The sequence below is a fragment of the Gobio gobio genome, assembly GCF_949357685.1.
Source record: "Gobio gobio genome assembly, chromosome: 24".
In the NCBI taxonomy this organism is placed as follows: Eukaryota; Metazoa; Chordata; class Actinopteri; order Cypriniformes; family Gobionidae; genus Gobio; species Gobio gobio.
This window is the reverse complement of record NC_137120.1, coordinates 28,647,825-28,662,438: the sequence shown is the minus strand read 5'-3', so window position 1 is coordinate 28,662,438 and position 14,614 is coordinate 28,647,825. Positions and strand designations below refer to the sequence as shown.

The window sequence follows — 14,614 nt, the reverse complement described above, 5'->3', positions numbered from 1 at the left end:
TGAGACCAAGGTTTTTGCAGGAATAACGGACGGCTTAAAAAGTAAAAGGATGGGGGAATCAATCATGTGAGAAGAATGACAAATGAAAGACAGCAGACACGAAACAAAAACACAAGTTCCCGTTTTTAAGCAAAAGTATTTATATATTTCAATAAAGTCAAAATGTTATGAATAGCAATATAAAACGTCACATAAACGTCTAGTTTTCGACGGTCGTCAATGGAGAGAGATCCTTATTGACCCATAATGGTGTAGTTACGATATCTACCAGCAGGGGCTAATTGTTGAAGCTAACCAGCCAAACCGTAGACCCTTGGCGAGTTAAATTCATTCTTTCACTGAGGAAGTGGGGGTCTGTGTAGGTTTGGGGGGAGTGGGAGTGATTCTAAACGGATCACGTGGGATTCTCCCCTAAGTAGGCAGTGACGTCGCAGGGGCTCAGTCAGTCAGTCAGCGGAGCGGCGTCATTTCAACAGCTGCTTTCCCTCCCACTATCCCACCCCACACATCATTTGGAGAAGAGGACAGGTTTCGCTGTTTTCTCCAGCACTTCGGGGTCGTGTTCCGTTAGACCAGGCACGGAGAGGCCTTTTGCAGCCGTTATTCTGACAGGAAGAGCCACCCTACTCGCTGTTTCCCCCCCCGTTACTCCAATGGACATACCTCGCAACGACTGCAGACGCGCGGCGTAGAATGTGACCGTTGAAGTTCGTTTTTCTTTTTTTAAATTCTCCGTTCCCGCCTTCCGCTGCTGTTTATATTTGTGAAGAAATCACAGGCATTCGCATTAACGGACGAAGAAGTGGCGGTCTCACTGTCAGTACCACAGACATTCGTGGGAGAGAAAGCCTAATGTGTACAGTGCCAGACAACAATAGCTCCTGACAGATGGAAGGAGGGGTTTTGCTCCACGAATTCAAGATGGAAAACGAAGGAATGAGCTTAAGTTCTTGTGAGTAACACGGGGGGAAGTGAAGAGGTGGTTTATCGTCGGTTTTTTTGGTAGTGCTGAAGGGAATGATGGCGCGCGGTGCGGGTCGACAGACGGCGCGCGCATCTTTCCACTCTGTCACAGAGTGAGGTAGGTCTCGAAATATAGATATCTAAATATAAATGTTGTTGTTTTTCTTCGTCTAATTATTCTTTGCTGCCCTTTAACAGGACCAATCTTACTTATAAACTCCATAATGCATACTGAGGAAGAAAACGGATCAGTAAATAGTTCATCACTAAGTTGTGTAAACAGTATGGACATATTGAACATTGCAGAAAAACACTTGAGAACTGTCTACACCTGTCAAACACAAAAAATACAAACACACCTGCCTCTTAAAGGCTCATTTAATCGTAGTTTAACCAAGAAAATAATTAAATGTAAACCAGCTGGGATAGTGCCCAAGATCTGGCATGGAAACACCACAGCTGAGATGGACTTTTGCAAGCTGACCACCACCCATGGTTTACTACTCTGCTCGAAAGCACTTTTAAGCCGTGGTTAAAATATAAAAGATCAGATTGGACTTTGAAGTCTTTCTTCCAGTCTCCCAGGTAATACAAACCTTCAGAACAAAAAGTGAATACTATAGGAAAAATATTAATAATATCAATGCATCAAATATGTTGCAGTTCATTAAAAGCACTGTAACATTGTTCATCAGGGACGCCGGCAGATTGTGACAGTAATGTGCATGAATCAACAAACCTATTTGGTAGATCAGACGTCACATTTGTCACATAAGCCATATGACATGAAAAACAATAGAAACAACCTGCTGAAGTATGCACGGGCCAAGATGTATGCTGGCAGATTATTCTGCTATAATGTGTGTGCGTTTCATTTGGCCACAATTCTCTTTTAGCAGAATTTGGTGGGATGGTATTCATCTCAGTCCAAGTTAGATGACAGATGCTCAGAAAATAGTTTTATCCTCACAATATGTGATTCATCAAATTCAAAGGAACATTCGCAAACTTCTGAATAAAGTCTCTGGCGTTCCAGTATTGGACGCAGTTATATTTCAAACGGAAATGTCCCAGTAAAGGCCATGGTACATATAGCTTCAGTAAACATTAAAATGTGGTGTCAGATGTAGAATAAACAAACCCATCAGAAAACATTCAAATGTGGTGTCAGAACAGTGACCATGCAAATGCCCAACTCGAGTGTTTTCACATGGGACACTCAATGTCAAATTAATCATTTCTCCAGAGAGAATCACTAGTGCATATGGAGATTTATTGAATCTGGTGCGGATTTGTTGTGATTGTACATTGCGTTTATTGCCCTTCATTTATTATTTGTCACCCAGAATGTTGAGAGGTGGTTTTTATCAGTTTTTCATTAGCTTTGACATTGTAGTTTAAAGATCTTCTTATTTTTGCTTCAATCTGCATGCTCAGAATAATGCAATATGTTTGTTGAACACTAAGCACATTAAAATACTTAACGAAAACATGCAATTCAAATTATTCATTTAAATGTGAATACCTTTTAGAGAGGCATCTTTCCTTCCACGTATAAAACCAACATTTACATGGATAGCCGACTGAAAAAAATGCAAAACAATGCATTGGTTATGCATTGGAGAAAAATGATTTAAGATGGAGCTGTGGGTTAAAAAGCTCCTGCATTTATTATTGTAGGGTACACTGATTGCCGAATTATGCCTGATCTCCATCATAATAACTTTGTTTGCAGGTGTTTCCTATTAGAAGTCTAATAGTCTCATGTTGCTCTTGTAATTGCTGACCGCTGTGGCCACATCGTGCTCTTAATTTACGCAACCGCTTGAAATATAAACTGAAACGAAAGGAGTTGATTTTAGGAATTCCTCTCAGTCGTTAGCAAATACATAAATATGTATTTATTCTCTTGTTTCTCTAAACAAGCATGTGTGTTAGCTTGGCAATAAACAAGCGAGTGCAGTACCTAGCGTTCTCTAGTGAGGCTCTCATTACAGGATATCAAATGGATGACAAAGGAAACCTTTGGAGCATTTCATTCGCTCTGTTCTGAAGTGTGTTAACCTTTAAAGTAAAGCCAGGCTTAGCCTCTTTCCATCTTACTGTAATTGCCCACCCTGGGTGAGCACATTTGGTTGAGAAGGTTATCATCGTCTGATCCAGCTTTTGCAACAAAACAAGTCACCAAACCAAAGAGACAAACATTTAGGTGAGAGGTAGAATGATAGCGCATGGAACTCTCCACAAAATAGGGTACATTGGGATTTATTTTGATTGGAAATGTTGATCGTCAACCTCGGCCATCACACTAAATGTTATCTGAGCTTTGCATATTTTTGCAACCCTGTTACCATTTTTTGGGTTTATGTAAATCCAGTTTAAAACTAAATTGCAAGGTTTTGTTTTTTAACCAAATTAACATGATATGAACAGCTCTAAGTATACACTACCATTTAGGTTCAGTAAGATTAAAAAAAAAAAATAATAATAATACTTTTATTGAAGCAAATTAAATGTATCAACTATCAACTTAATATTTCATAAAATAATAAAATACTGTTCCTTTTTGACCTTATATTCATACAAGACCCTATATTCATTCATTTTCCACTAAAATATTAACCAGCACAACTGTTTTCAACAGTGGTAATAATAATAAGAAATGATTCTTGAGCGCCAAATCATCATTTTAGAATGATTTCTGAATGATCATGTGACACTGAAGACGGGAGTAATGGATACTGAAAATTCAGGCAAAGAGTGTTATGAGATAGTTATGAGATGTTTTATTTGTTTACAATTACTTATTTGTCATGGCATGCTAATCAGAATCAGAATTAGCTTTATTCACCAAGTGTGTGCAAACACCATAGACATAGACTGTAAAAAAAAATATGGACGTAGTGTCCGTGACGTCGCCCATAGGATTCTTAAGAGCAGTTTTAAAGCGTAAAGTAGGGTCGAGCTAGCCGTTGCCATCTTGGCAGCGCGTCATCGCGCGTCACTCCCAGATAACAGAAAATGAAGCGGGACGTAATGACTAATGCTGCGTTCACACCAAACGCGAATAGAGCGTCAAAATCGTGTCTAGCGCGTCTAGTTTCACGCGCGAACATTTTGAATGCATTCGCGCGTCCGCAGCGAGTTGGACGCACGTATAAATCGAGCACTGGAAGCGAAATTGACGCGCGTTCAAGGCACTCCAGGAGAAATATGTCATAAAACACCACTCTGCCTCTTTTCATTTTCATTAAACATATATATTAAGCATTAATAGCCACACAAATGTGGTCCAGGCAACTCCTACATTATCTTCACTGCATGAATGTTTAAATATCCTTAAAATATAAAGTTATGAAACTTCTCTTTGCCCTCATTCAAAACGATTTGGCAGACAACAAATTATAGATTAATGAGAGCAAAGATCGCCCGTTAGATCTACACAAGATGCACCACTACAGGACATCAGAGCCAGCGGCAGACGGCAGAAGGACTGGCCGAGGAAAGGCTGCCTTCGCCGGGGTTATGAGCGGTGATTGCCCGGTGATCGCCTGGATCTCACAACTCCAAAAACACAAGATTATTTTTTTTAAATAGGCGCTCTCTTTATAAATAAACCACAGATTTGAGCTTTAAACAACTACATTCCCACCTGAAAAAGTCTTAAAACTACATTTTGTGACACAATAGTACTATTTTTAATTTATGCAGGGTTTCTCATACACGTCACTTTACCACGTGACAACAGCAAGCAGGCTCCTGATTGGTTAACGCGGTGCGAATTGACGCCAAAGTTCAAATTTTTCAACTCGGGCGTCAGACGCGAATTCGCTTCAAACGCGTGAATGCACAAAAGCACCATTCGCGTGTAACGCGCGTATCGCGCAAGACGCTCAATTCGCGTCCAGTTCGCGAATGAGGCGGATTCGCAGCGGGACCTCCAGACGCATGTCAACGCGCCTTTCCATTGACTTAACATTGAAATCACCCGCGCCAGACGCTCTATTCGCGTTTGGTGTGAACGCAGCATAACAGACAGCAGACAAATGGCAATCCACCTGTCACTCAAAGTGGCCACGCCCTTAATTATGCAGAACTTTAATGCTTATATAATGTAAACGAATGAGTTATAAAAAAAAATCACCCCCCTCCAGGTGTCATGAAGGGCAAAATTAGATATATAGACCAAAACCACAATTTGTACCAGGCTATAAACATGTTTTTTTCTGCTGTATAGTTGGGCATTTTAACATGGGGCTCAATGAGATTCTGCTCCCTTTTGGAGCCTGTCCCTAGTGGCCAGTCGATGAATTGCAGTTTAAGTCACTTCTGTATTGGCTTCAAGATAAACTAGGGGAGGTTGCCGCTTGGCAAACACACAAGGAATTTGTTGTGGTTTTCAGGAGTTCTGGGTACATACATACATAACTAGGGCTGGGCGATAAAACGCTATAATTATCGCAATATAATTTTCCTTGATAAAATTACATCAATGGCCAACGCAATCTACCAGTTAGCATCTGGTTTAAGACAAGCTTTTTTTGGGCTGTAAATACTGCCGAGCACAAACCTTAGTAAATCACCTTGCGTGATTCATTTAAATACTCTCCTCCATTAAATTTTGCGCCTGAAAGAGAAACTCCTACAGATGCATATATGCAATAAGATCAGCCGCAAACATAACTCTGTCCACACCTTTTCAGGGCTAATTTATCACTGCGTGTCTTTAGTAAACCCTAACAGTAGTTTTTTTTTAACGCCAAAAGAGGGTTTGCGCTGATGCAAGCTGTACGTAAGTCTAGCCCCAAGTGTTCAATAAATGTAGATAATGTTTATGCGCCAGAAGTGGAAAAAAATAATTTGAACCACGTCACACAGACCATTTATCCACACGGCTCAAAGTTCAAACAGCAGCGTGAGCCTACACTCTAATAAAAAAAGGTGCTATATGGCACTAAAAGTGGTTATGGGCTCGTAATCATAGGGGAGCCACTTTTGGTGTATGGTATATGGTAGCGGCACCTCAGTCATCCCAAAGATCCGGTGAAGAACCACTGAAGCACCAAGTTAAAGTGTGTATATCTCTTAGTGCTATATAGCACCAGTATGCGTGGTATTTCCGGGAACTTCCATACAAAAGGACTGAACCTAATCATTTCAAATCTTAAGGTTGCCCTACAGCTTATCTGATTGAGATGTCAATTTTCTTTCATGTTTTATTTTCAGACATCATGAGAATAACGTCACGCTTGGTATTTTAACGTGACATATTATAACAAGAATATCTATGGCAAGAGCTCTTTTCAGTTGCTTCATTCTTTTTTCCCTTTGCATTCCGCTGTAATAGTATGAAAAAGGACAACATATACTGCATATTTGTGGTCTGTTCTCCCGATTAAATGTACTATACATCCCATTAATAATTCACTGGAATGCACAAAGAATCTCTCGTTTTTCTCCTCAAATACTCTCGTCTTTCTCCAGGTTTGTTTTCACAGGTAAATAAAATGTATTATCTGTCAAAATGACGGAAATCACTTTGAAATAGTATCACGCAATGCTGAAGTTAAACAGTTTTGATTAAGGCAACGTATGTTACATAATACAGATATATTACTACAGTGATATTTAACCCGTCCGTTATTGCTGTAGAAAGAATCGCGATTTTGTGGTTATTCATGGTCTGTTGGAAGGACCTTGTTGATGCTTTTAGAATTTTAAATGTCCTTTTAATGGTTGAATAATTTAATCTCATTGTACCGATTATTATTACGTTCATAGAGAGAGCCTTTCACTGATTGTTTGCAGCTTAATGGAAGTTACACCCATAGCCCAAAGCGTCATGGGGCGTAGGAATAATGTGGATAGCAGACGTGTTTACTCTTATCGGTCTCGGTCATGTGACCACTAAACAGCACCATGAGATCCAGTGAGAAGTGCTTGAATTCAGCAAAGAACACAAATGTCTAGTGATTAGTTTAACGATACAGTCAGAAGGCTTTTCAGTCTACAAACTGCCATCATTTACCATGGATTTACTGTAACTGCACCATGGTATTGTGGCAGAAATGTGGAATATTCATATGTAATTGTGTATTGAATGTATTAAAGGAGTAAAGGAATATAATTGCGTTATTTTTGTGATTAAGCTATAGCATGTGCATTTATACTAAATGTATTTAGGCTATTGTTTTTCATACAAATACCCTAGAAACCATATAGTTACATTTTACCATGGTATTGAGGTGCCATATAGGGTAAACGTGCCTATTAAGCTCACCAAAATCTACATTGAGACATTTTAGTGCACAGGGTATTGGTTTGAGTACAAGAAGTTATGTTAAAATAAAATAATAATCTCTCACACAATAATATTTTATTTTAAATGACAAAAGCATTTAAATTAAGATATACAACATCATTAAATGCAAAAAGTCTGGCTGTGCTTAATGGGTACATGTTTGTACCCTTTAAGCACACCCCTGTTGCCATTAAGCTCACAGCATGTTTTTTGGGGGAAATTCTTGTTTATTTTAAACAACATTTTGAAAGAATCATTTTATAAAGATTAACTTGAAGTGACAACCATCAGTTAATATTTAAAGTCTGTTTATGAAGTATTTATATAGACGTTTAATGTGGATGAGCTTCAAGGGAGCACACTGAGCTTTATTGGAACAGCAAACCTTTTTTTTTTTATAAATATTATTATATTAAATTTAAAAGGACAATTTTGCTATATAAATAATATAGGTCATGTATTAAGTTCATACATATTTTAATATGAACAGCTATTATTGAAAATGTCTATGAAGTTATACTTTTTCTTATTGATATCACACTGAAGATGTGGTTTTCATAGTAGTGCACCCTTTAAGCTCAATTTACAATAATATGAAGTCTTTAAAAATGACAGCAGTGTAAAACCACAGAATATCAATAAACTGTACATTTATAATATAATGAATTTAAAAGTACATACAGCCAGTAATGCCTGTGAAGTAATATGTTAGTGTAGTACACAATTTTATAATATACAGCTAGTAAGCTAACAATGTTCTGTGCTATGTTGCTAAATCTTTTGGATCTAACTGTAATTATTTCCCACATCCAGGTTCCAGGTTATAATATGCAAAAGTCTAAACATTAATCTCTTAATTTTGCAGTAAGAAGATATTCTTATCCAAAATAAAGGCTTAAACATCTAAAAAACAAAAAAGCACATTTAAGGGCCTACTCTACTCTTTTGGTAAAAGTTTTCAGACAGTTTTCAAAATGGCCACCAGACAGTGTGAACACATGATTACCCATATCTCAGTGTGCAATGGACTGATTAGCTTGAAATTACAGGAGATATATAGTAAAAAAACACATCAATTGGTTAAGACATCAGATAGGATGATAAATAATTTGAATCACATGTGATTATCATGATCTACATGTGTGCTACTATGAAGACCAGTCGTTGATTTTAATAAACTCAAACAGCCAGAATATTAAAATGTAAAATGTTATATAAAAATGAGGTTGTTACAATTTTTACAGATGTTACTGTTTCTGTAAATGAATATAAATGTATATTTGCATCCTAACTCAAGCTGCTGCTACTGTGCATGTCAAATGTGCAAGAGAAAATTGTGTTACTTAGTTACTATTATTAATTATTAACGTTATTAATATTGCAGCCTGCACTGCAAACTGTGCTGAAGATATGCGTCATCAAAGTCAGGCACAAACCTGTTTCATGATTTGAAACATTATCACCCGTTAGAACATGCAGGAGCAAAGAAATTACATTTTCTATTAAGAGATTTATTTTGTTATGGAAAAACGTCTGGCTTCTACAACTTTCACTTTGGAGTAAAAAGCTGCCTTTAAACTTTGATTTGGCATTTATCATGATAATTATCAATATCGACTTATATGAAATTTTTTATCATTTTTTGGCCATATCGCCCAGCCCTATATATAACACAAGAGAATAGAAAGAACATTTAAAAATTGGTCTGGAAATGAGCCCGAACAAAACATGACTTTCAAAATCAAGACCTCTGCTTTGCCTTTGTAATAATTTTCTTCTATTTTCGTTCACTATTACTGGGCAGAGGTTCTAGAATCTAATAACCCCCAGTGTGAGAAAGCAATGGCTAAGAGAGGAAATTGCTAGCAGGGAGGCCTATCCCTCTGGTGCAGTGTTGATAAGTTTAAGGTGGAGGGTGAATAAGGGGTGAGGGCTGTTATCACTCGCAGCTTCTGGCTGCGCATCCTGCAACACTGCTTGCTGGAGCCTGAAAATTCATTTTGACGGATGCTTCCTCTCTCTGACTGTTAGAGTGCATCTGGGTGGGGAGGTGGCTTAGAGGGCCTCTGAGGCAGCAGTGTTCACACTGAATGCCATGTTGTGCAAACCTGCAATTTAAACTCTCATGCAGGGCAGTAAAGGTTAGCTCATGATATGCAGAGACCCCTGTTAGCAATCTCCCCCACAGTGTTGCCATGAACAGCAAATGTAGGAGACTGAAAAATCATAATGTTGCTGCTGTAGAGGGAAGCGTTTGTGCTGTCATAAAATCACGAATGAATGTGCAATTAATGTCACATGCCAACATTACTAAAACTATCAATGTAATTTAAGATATTGTACATTATCCATGCAGCACCACCCAGTATTATTCATTGTCTTTCTCTTCTCGTTCTTAGATCACAGAGACATCAGTCTGAGGAAGCAGTCGCCCTTCAGAAGGAAACTGCCCCAAAGCATGACCGTCTGTCACTGGGGAGGGTCAGAGAAACGCATTCCTGCAACTCTCATGAACAGTTTGTCATCCCCCTCGTAGGTCCACCTGCGGCCCTGAACACACCCATCTGCCAGCTCAGATAACCCTCCGGCTGTTTGCAACACATGTTTGATGTGATTGGTTGTGACCGCCGTGCTTTGCTAAGCAGCCCCACTCTACATCATGCAGTGGCGTCGGCGACACTGCTGCCCCATCAAGATGACCTGGAATGTCAAGCGGTCACTCTTCCGCACACATGTAGCAGGCCTTCTCTCGCTGGCCTCAGTCTTCGCCCTCTTCCTCATCTACTGCCACCAGGATTTGCTGCAGGGCCGGAGTTGGTTGCGAGACAACCCTTTGGTTTACACCATGCGGGGTTTGCGCCCCCACAAGGAGCGTGCAAAGGGAAACCAAAGCTCACTGCGAAGCCTCTGGAAAGACAATACTTATGTGCTCCCTAAACCGTCTGTTAACTTCAATATGAGTTCTCACCAGGCTGAGATTACTGCCCAAGGGATTGTGGGACTGGAGATCTCGCCGAGCAGCAACAACAACTCGAACACCAACAGCAACACCAAGAGCTTGCACAAGGAAATGGGAGTGGGAGGCCGTCTGGCAGCCCAGCCTTATCACTGGCTGCTTAATGAGCCCTACAAGTGCAACGAAAGCAGTCCCTTCCTGGTTTTGCTAATTGCTGCCGAGCCAAGGCAGTTAGAGGCAAGGAACGCCATCAGACAGACCTGGGGCAACGAGAGCGTAGCCATGGGTTATGGGTTCGTCCGGCTCTTTCTGCTGGGAAGGATACCGAATGCGTATCCTCAGAGCTCCATTGACGAGGAGAGCTTGCAGTACCATGACATCATCCAGCAGGACTTCTTGGACACCTATTACAACCTTACCATCAAGACGCTAATGGGCATGAGCTGGGTTGCTCGCTATTGCCCGCACGCCCATTATGTCATGAAGACAGACAGTGACATGTTTGTCAACACAGAATATCTCATCCAAAAGCTGCTAAAGCCAAGCATGGCACCTCGACAGAATTACTTCACAGGCTACCTAATGAGAGGCTACGCTCCCAACCGTAACAGGGACAGTAAGTGGTACATGCCACCAGAGCTGTATTCCAGCGAGAGATACCCTATCTTTTGCTCCGGGACGGGCTACGTATTCTCGGGGGACATGGCTGTGAAAATCTACAATGCCTCGTTGAGTATCCGTCGCCTTCACCTCGAGGATGTGTATGTGGGAATCTGCCTGGCGAAACTGCGGATCGATCCAGTGCCACCACCAAATGAGTTTCTCTTCAACCACTGGAGAGTGTCGTACTCCAGCTGCAAATACAGTCACCTGATCACCTCTCACCAGTTCCAGCCCAATGAACTCATGAAATACTGGAATCACTTGCAAAGCAACAAGCACAATCCTTGCCTTAACATGGCGAAGGATAAGAGCGGGCGACCGCGCCATAGGAAATTGCAGTGGGAAGGTCTTCGGTGATTAGCCAGGGCTCAGGGGTGCAGTAGTGTTACCACAGCATGTGCAAATTTCAGCAGTTTATGAGGTAGGGAACAGCACAGTGTTTTTTGGTATTGTCAATGAAAACTATTTTTTTAATTTCAGAGAGATGTTATGTATTGTAAACCTGTCTTTTTAAAGGGAAGTGAGAGACAGTGATGTGTGCACTATCTAGCATGCACAACAAAAACAAGATGATGGTGATACCACCATTTTCAGGTGCCAATTAACCAAGACATATTAAGAGGTCGCTGAACTTTCTCTTCAAGCTAACGCTTGAGTGATATTATTAAGGGCCAGTTTTATCGAGATCCTCACTGTATCTGTATAAAAAAAAAAAAGGAAAATTGGGAATATCATATGGTGGAGTTGTGGTATCTGTACTGTGACACATTTCTTTGATTCTCAGAGATGTCCATCCCTGACATTATGAGATGATGTTGATTTTTCTATCTACCTAAAACCTGCTAACGGTTTACAGTAACCAAACCAAATTAAAAACCATATGTATAAAAGATAATATATGAAATTTAATTGCATCATAGATGTCAGATATGATTAAAATAATATTTTTCAAAGCTTTTCATTGACTAAATATACAGGTCTGCCCTTGATGAGGGTAAGTTAAAACTATTTATTAAATGTATTTCTTAAGCATATTGTCTCGGAGGTGTGGTCTCTTCCAGTGTTATTCAAATAATGTGAAATTACCCAAATAGTGTATTACTCGGCATGAGCTGAAACCCGTGTCTGATTCTTTGGATCAGACACTCTAAGGGCCCTACCATACACTCGGCGGAATGTGGCGCCAGGCGCGATGCAAGTGTTTTTTGCTAGTTTCAGCCCAACGCAGTTATCATTTTCATGTACTGCACCACTTTTAAAAACAAGGTGTGTTCAGGCGCATTGTTGGCGTGTTGCTATATATGAGGCAACTGAAATAGACTGCGCCATTGACCAACTGAAACCTGGTCTAAAGTCAATGCCGCAGTATTTTTTGTGTTATTTAAAGAACACGTTAGTAATATGCGCCTAAAGGCGGGTGCACAACGTGCATACACTTTGCTTATTACACACACAGGGATGCCCAGCAGCACATAAACATTTTTAAATATTAAAGATACAAGGATTAAAATGTAAAAGATTATTATTGTGTACATAAATATAAAAATGGTCTGCTCATGCGCAAGGTTAAAGCTTGTTTCCTCTAGACAAGCATTCAGTTTTTCCAAATTCCGCCATGTAAATAGTGAATCCACCATGGCGTAAGCACAACTGGCTTTTAAAGGGAATGGGAAACGAGACTCTGATTGGTTTTTTGCACATTACGCCAAAAACACACCCATGACTCATTAAGAGAATAGGGACAACCCGTTTAGACCATGCACTGGGCACGCCAACCATTTTTCTGTCATTAAACTAGTGGATTTGGATACGCCCTAACACCATGTCCGAACTACACGCGACGCGATAAGATTTCAGCGAAAAGCAGTTTGTCTGTCCGCACCAGATGCGACGCGACTACGAGATGCGACAAATCAATCAAAAACCACAGCCAATCCAAGAATAGCGTGTGGGCGGCCTCTCGCGGCAAGTGTATGGCACCAGAGATTAATCTTGACTGCACTCGCAAGGAAATGGATAAGTATAGCCTACATAATCAAATTCACAAATATTACACCATTTAAACATTACTAAAATGCATACTGAGCTCCTAAAACAATCTTTGTCATAGAATATACTTGTTTGTTCACAGTTTGAACGTTCTTGTTTTCATTTGTTTAACTTCAAGATCTGAGGTGAATTATCCATTGTTGCTTTTAGTATGACTACGTTACAAAGCTGGGAGCAATAAATGATATTCAAAGTCACATTACACGTTTTTAACATTAAATAAAGCACATAAACATTACCTGAGATTATCATTGGCATGTTTTGTGTTGTTATTCCAGCCGCGACGTCTCAGAAATAGAAACTGTTTCTAAAATAGAATCATCGCGTGTCGCCGTCGCGGCTGGTTAGGACAAAAACTCTAATTAAAGGTGTCATGAACTGGCTTTTTTAAATGTTTTTATACTGTTGTCAGAGGTCAACTTATATAGTTAAAAAACATAACATAATTCAAAAACATAATTAATAATTAATATGCTATTTTCTGACCTGGTTTTGAGGCTCTCTCAAGACACGCTCAGTTTTGATGGGCGTGCCGCACTGAAGACTTGGAAGTAAACGCCCATGGCTAGGATTGGATAAGATTCGCATATTTAATGAGCTTCTGCTCCCCCTGTCAGTGACAGCGTGTGGCAAACGGCAACCGGAGTGAATCGCCCAGCCCACAGCCAGGGCTCGCAAAATGTCTTTATCAAACAAACAAACACAATGACTCATCTCTCATCCGCCCGCGATTGATTGGAATGATATTTTTTTATTAACTTTACTTGGCCCGCCCGATCGATGAATATAACCGCAAACCGTACACACACACATGCGAGTCAAGAAAGTGAACAACGCACATCAAGACAGTAATGAATCAAGAACACCACAAATAAAGTATTCTCCAGCCTGTGACAGCGTGCTAAGTATGTTCTGTTAGACACGTACACATAATACATAGATATCAAACGATCTGTAACAATGCAATATCATCATACTTTTTTTTACTCACATTAGTGTGTTGTTTCATTCGTTCATGTAATCTCATCCTGTCTGCAAATCCAGTCTCTGGACCCACTTTAAATTAGGTGGCCTTAACTACTACCGTAAAACTTCAAATAATAGCCCGGGCTTCTATTCACCCAAATCACCGAACTACACCGGCTTGTATTTGAAACAGCCGTCTATAAGAGACAGGCCTTTAATTTAGTGTTGAGATGTTCAAGCATGACGGTAGGAGGATTACCACATTATATTACGTTTTATTTATAATTAATTTGAATGTGTTTAACAAATCATTTAATGTAAGAAATGTCTTAGATTATTGGCAGCACAAAAAACGAAACGATGTGACAGCAATGGGCAGAACAAAATAAGTTAACGTTACCGCTAAAATCCATTGAGCGTATGAACTTGTTGCCCGAAACACATCAACAAGAAAGAATGAAGGCTACCCTGTAAAACAACTGCAATGTGATTAGGGCTGTGCAATTAATCGAATTTCGATTTCGATTTCGATTTTGCCTCCCAACGATCACCAAAATAGTACAATCGAGAAAAAACGATTATTTTGCCTTGCGTTCTGAATGAAACGCGCACGCGCACATCCGCCCCTCCCGAACCCACAAATCTCTCTCAGGTCGTCTTAGCTCAGTCTAGTGACTCGTGTGCATATCATCCGCTGGAATTTAAAAACTCGGCGC

General features: G+C 39.9%; 1 protein-coding gene across 2 annotated transcripts; it reads left to right on the top strand.

Moving 5' to 3' along the window:
• Positions 1 to 272: 272 nt before the first annotated feature.
• Positions 273 to 14,245, top strand: b3galt2 (UDP-Gal:betaGlcNAc beta 1,3-galactosyltransferase, polypeptide 2). 2 transcript variants are annotated; one of them, XM_079808516.1, is made up of 2 exons: positions 273 to 952; positions 9,664 to 13,375. In XM_079808516.1, the coding sequence occupies exon 2, from the start codon at positions 9,924 to 9,926 to the stop codon at positions 11,238 to 11,240; it is 1,317 nt and encodes a 438-aa protein (XP_079664642.1). In that variant the 5' UTR covers positions 273 to 952; positions 9,664 to 9,923; the 3' UTR covers positions 11,241 to 13,375. The 2 variants fall into 2 exon arrangements, with proteins under 2 accessions (XP_079664642.1, XP_079664641.1); XM_079808515.1 differs by having other exon boundaries at positions 316 to 1,081; positions 9,664 to 14,245.
• Positions 14,246 to 14,614: the final 369 nt, after the last annotated feature.

What these genes read in the sequence shown, in the direction of transcription:
- b3galt2 (XM_079808515.1), top strand. Translation starts at nt 9,924, where the DNA reads ATGCAGTGGCGTCGGCGACACTGCTGCCCCATCAAGATGACCTGGAAT.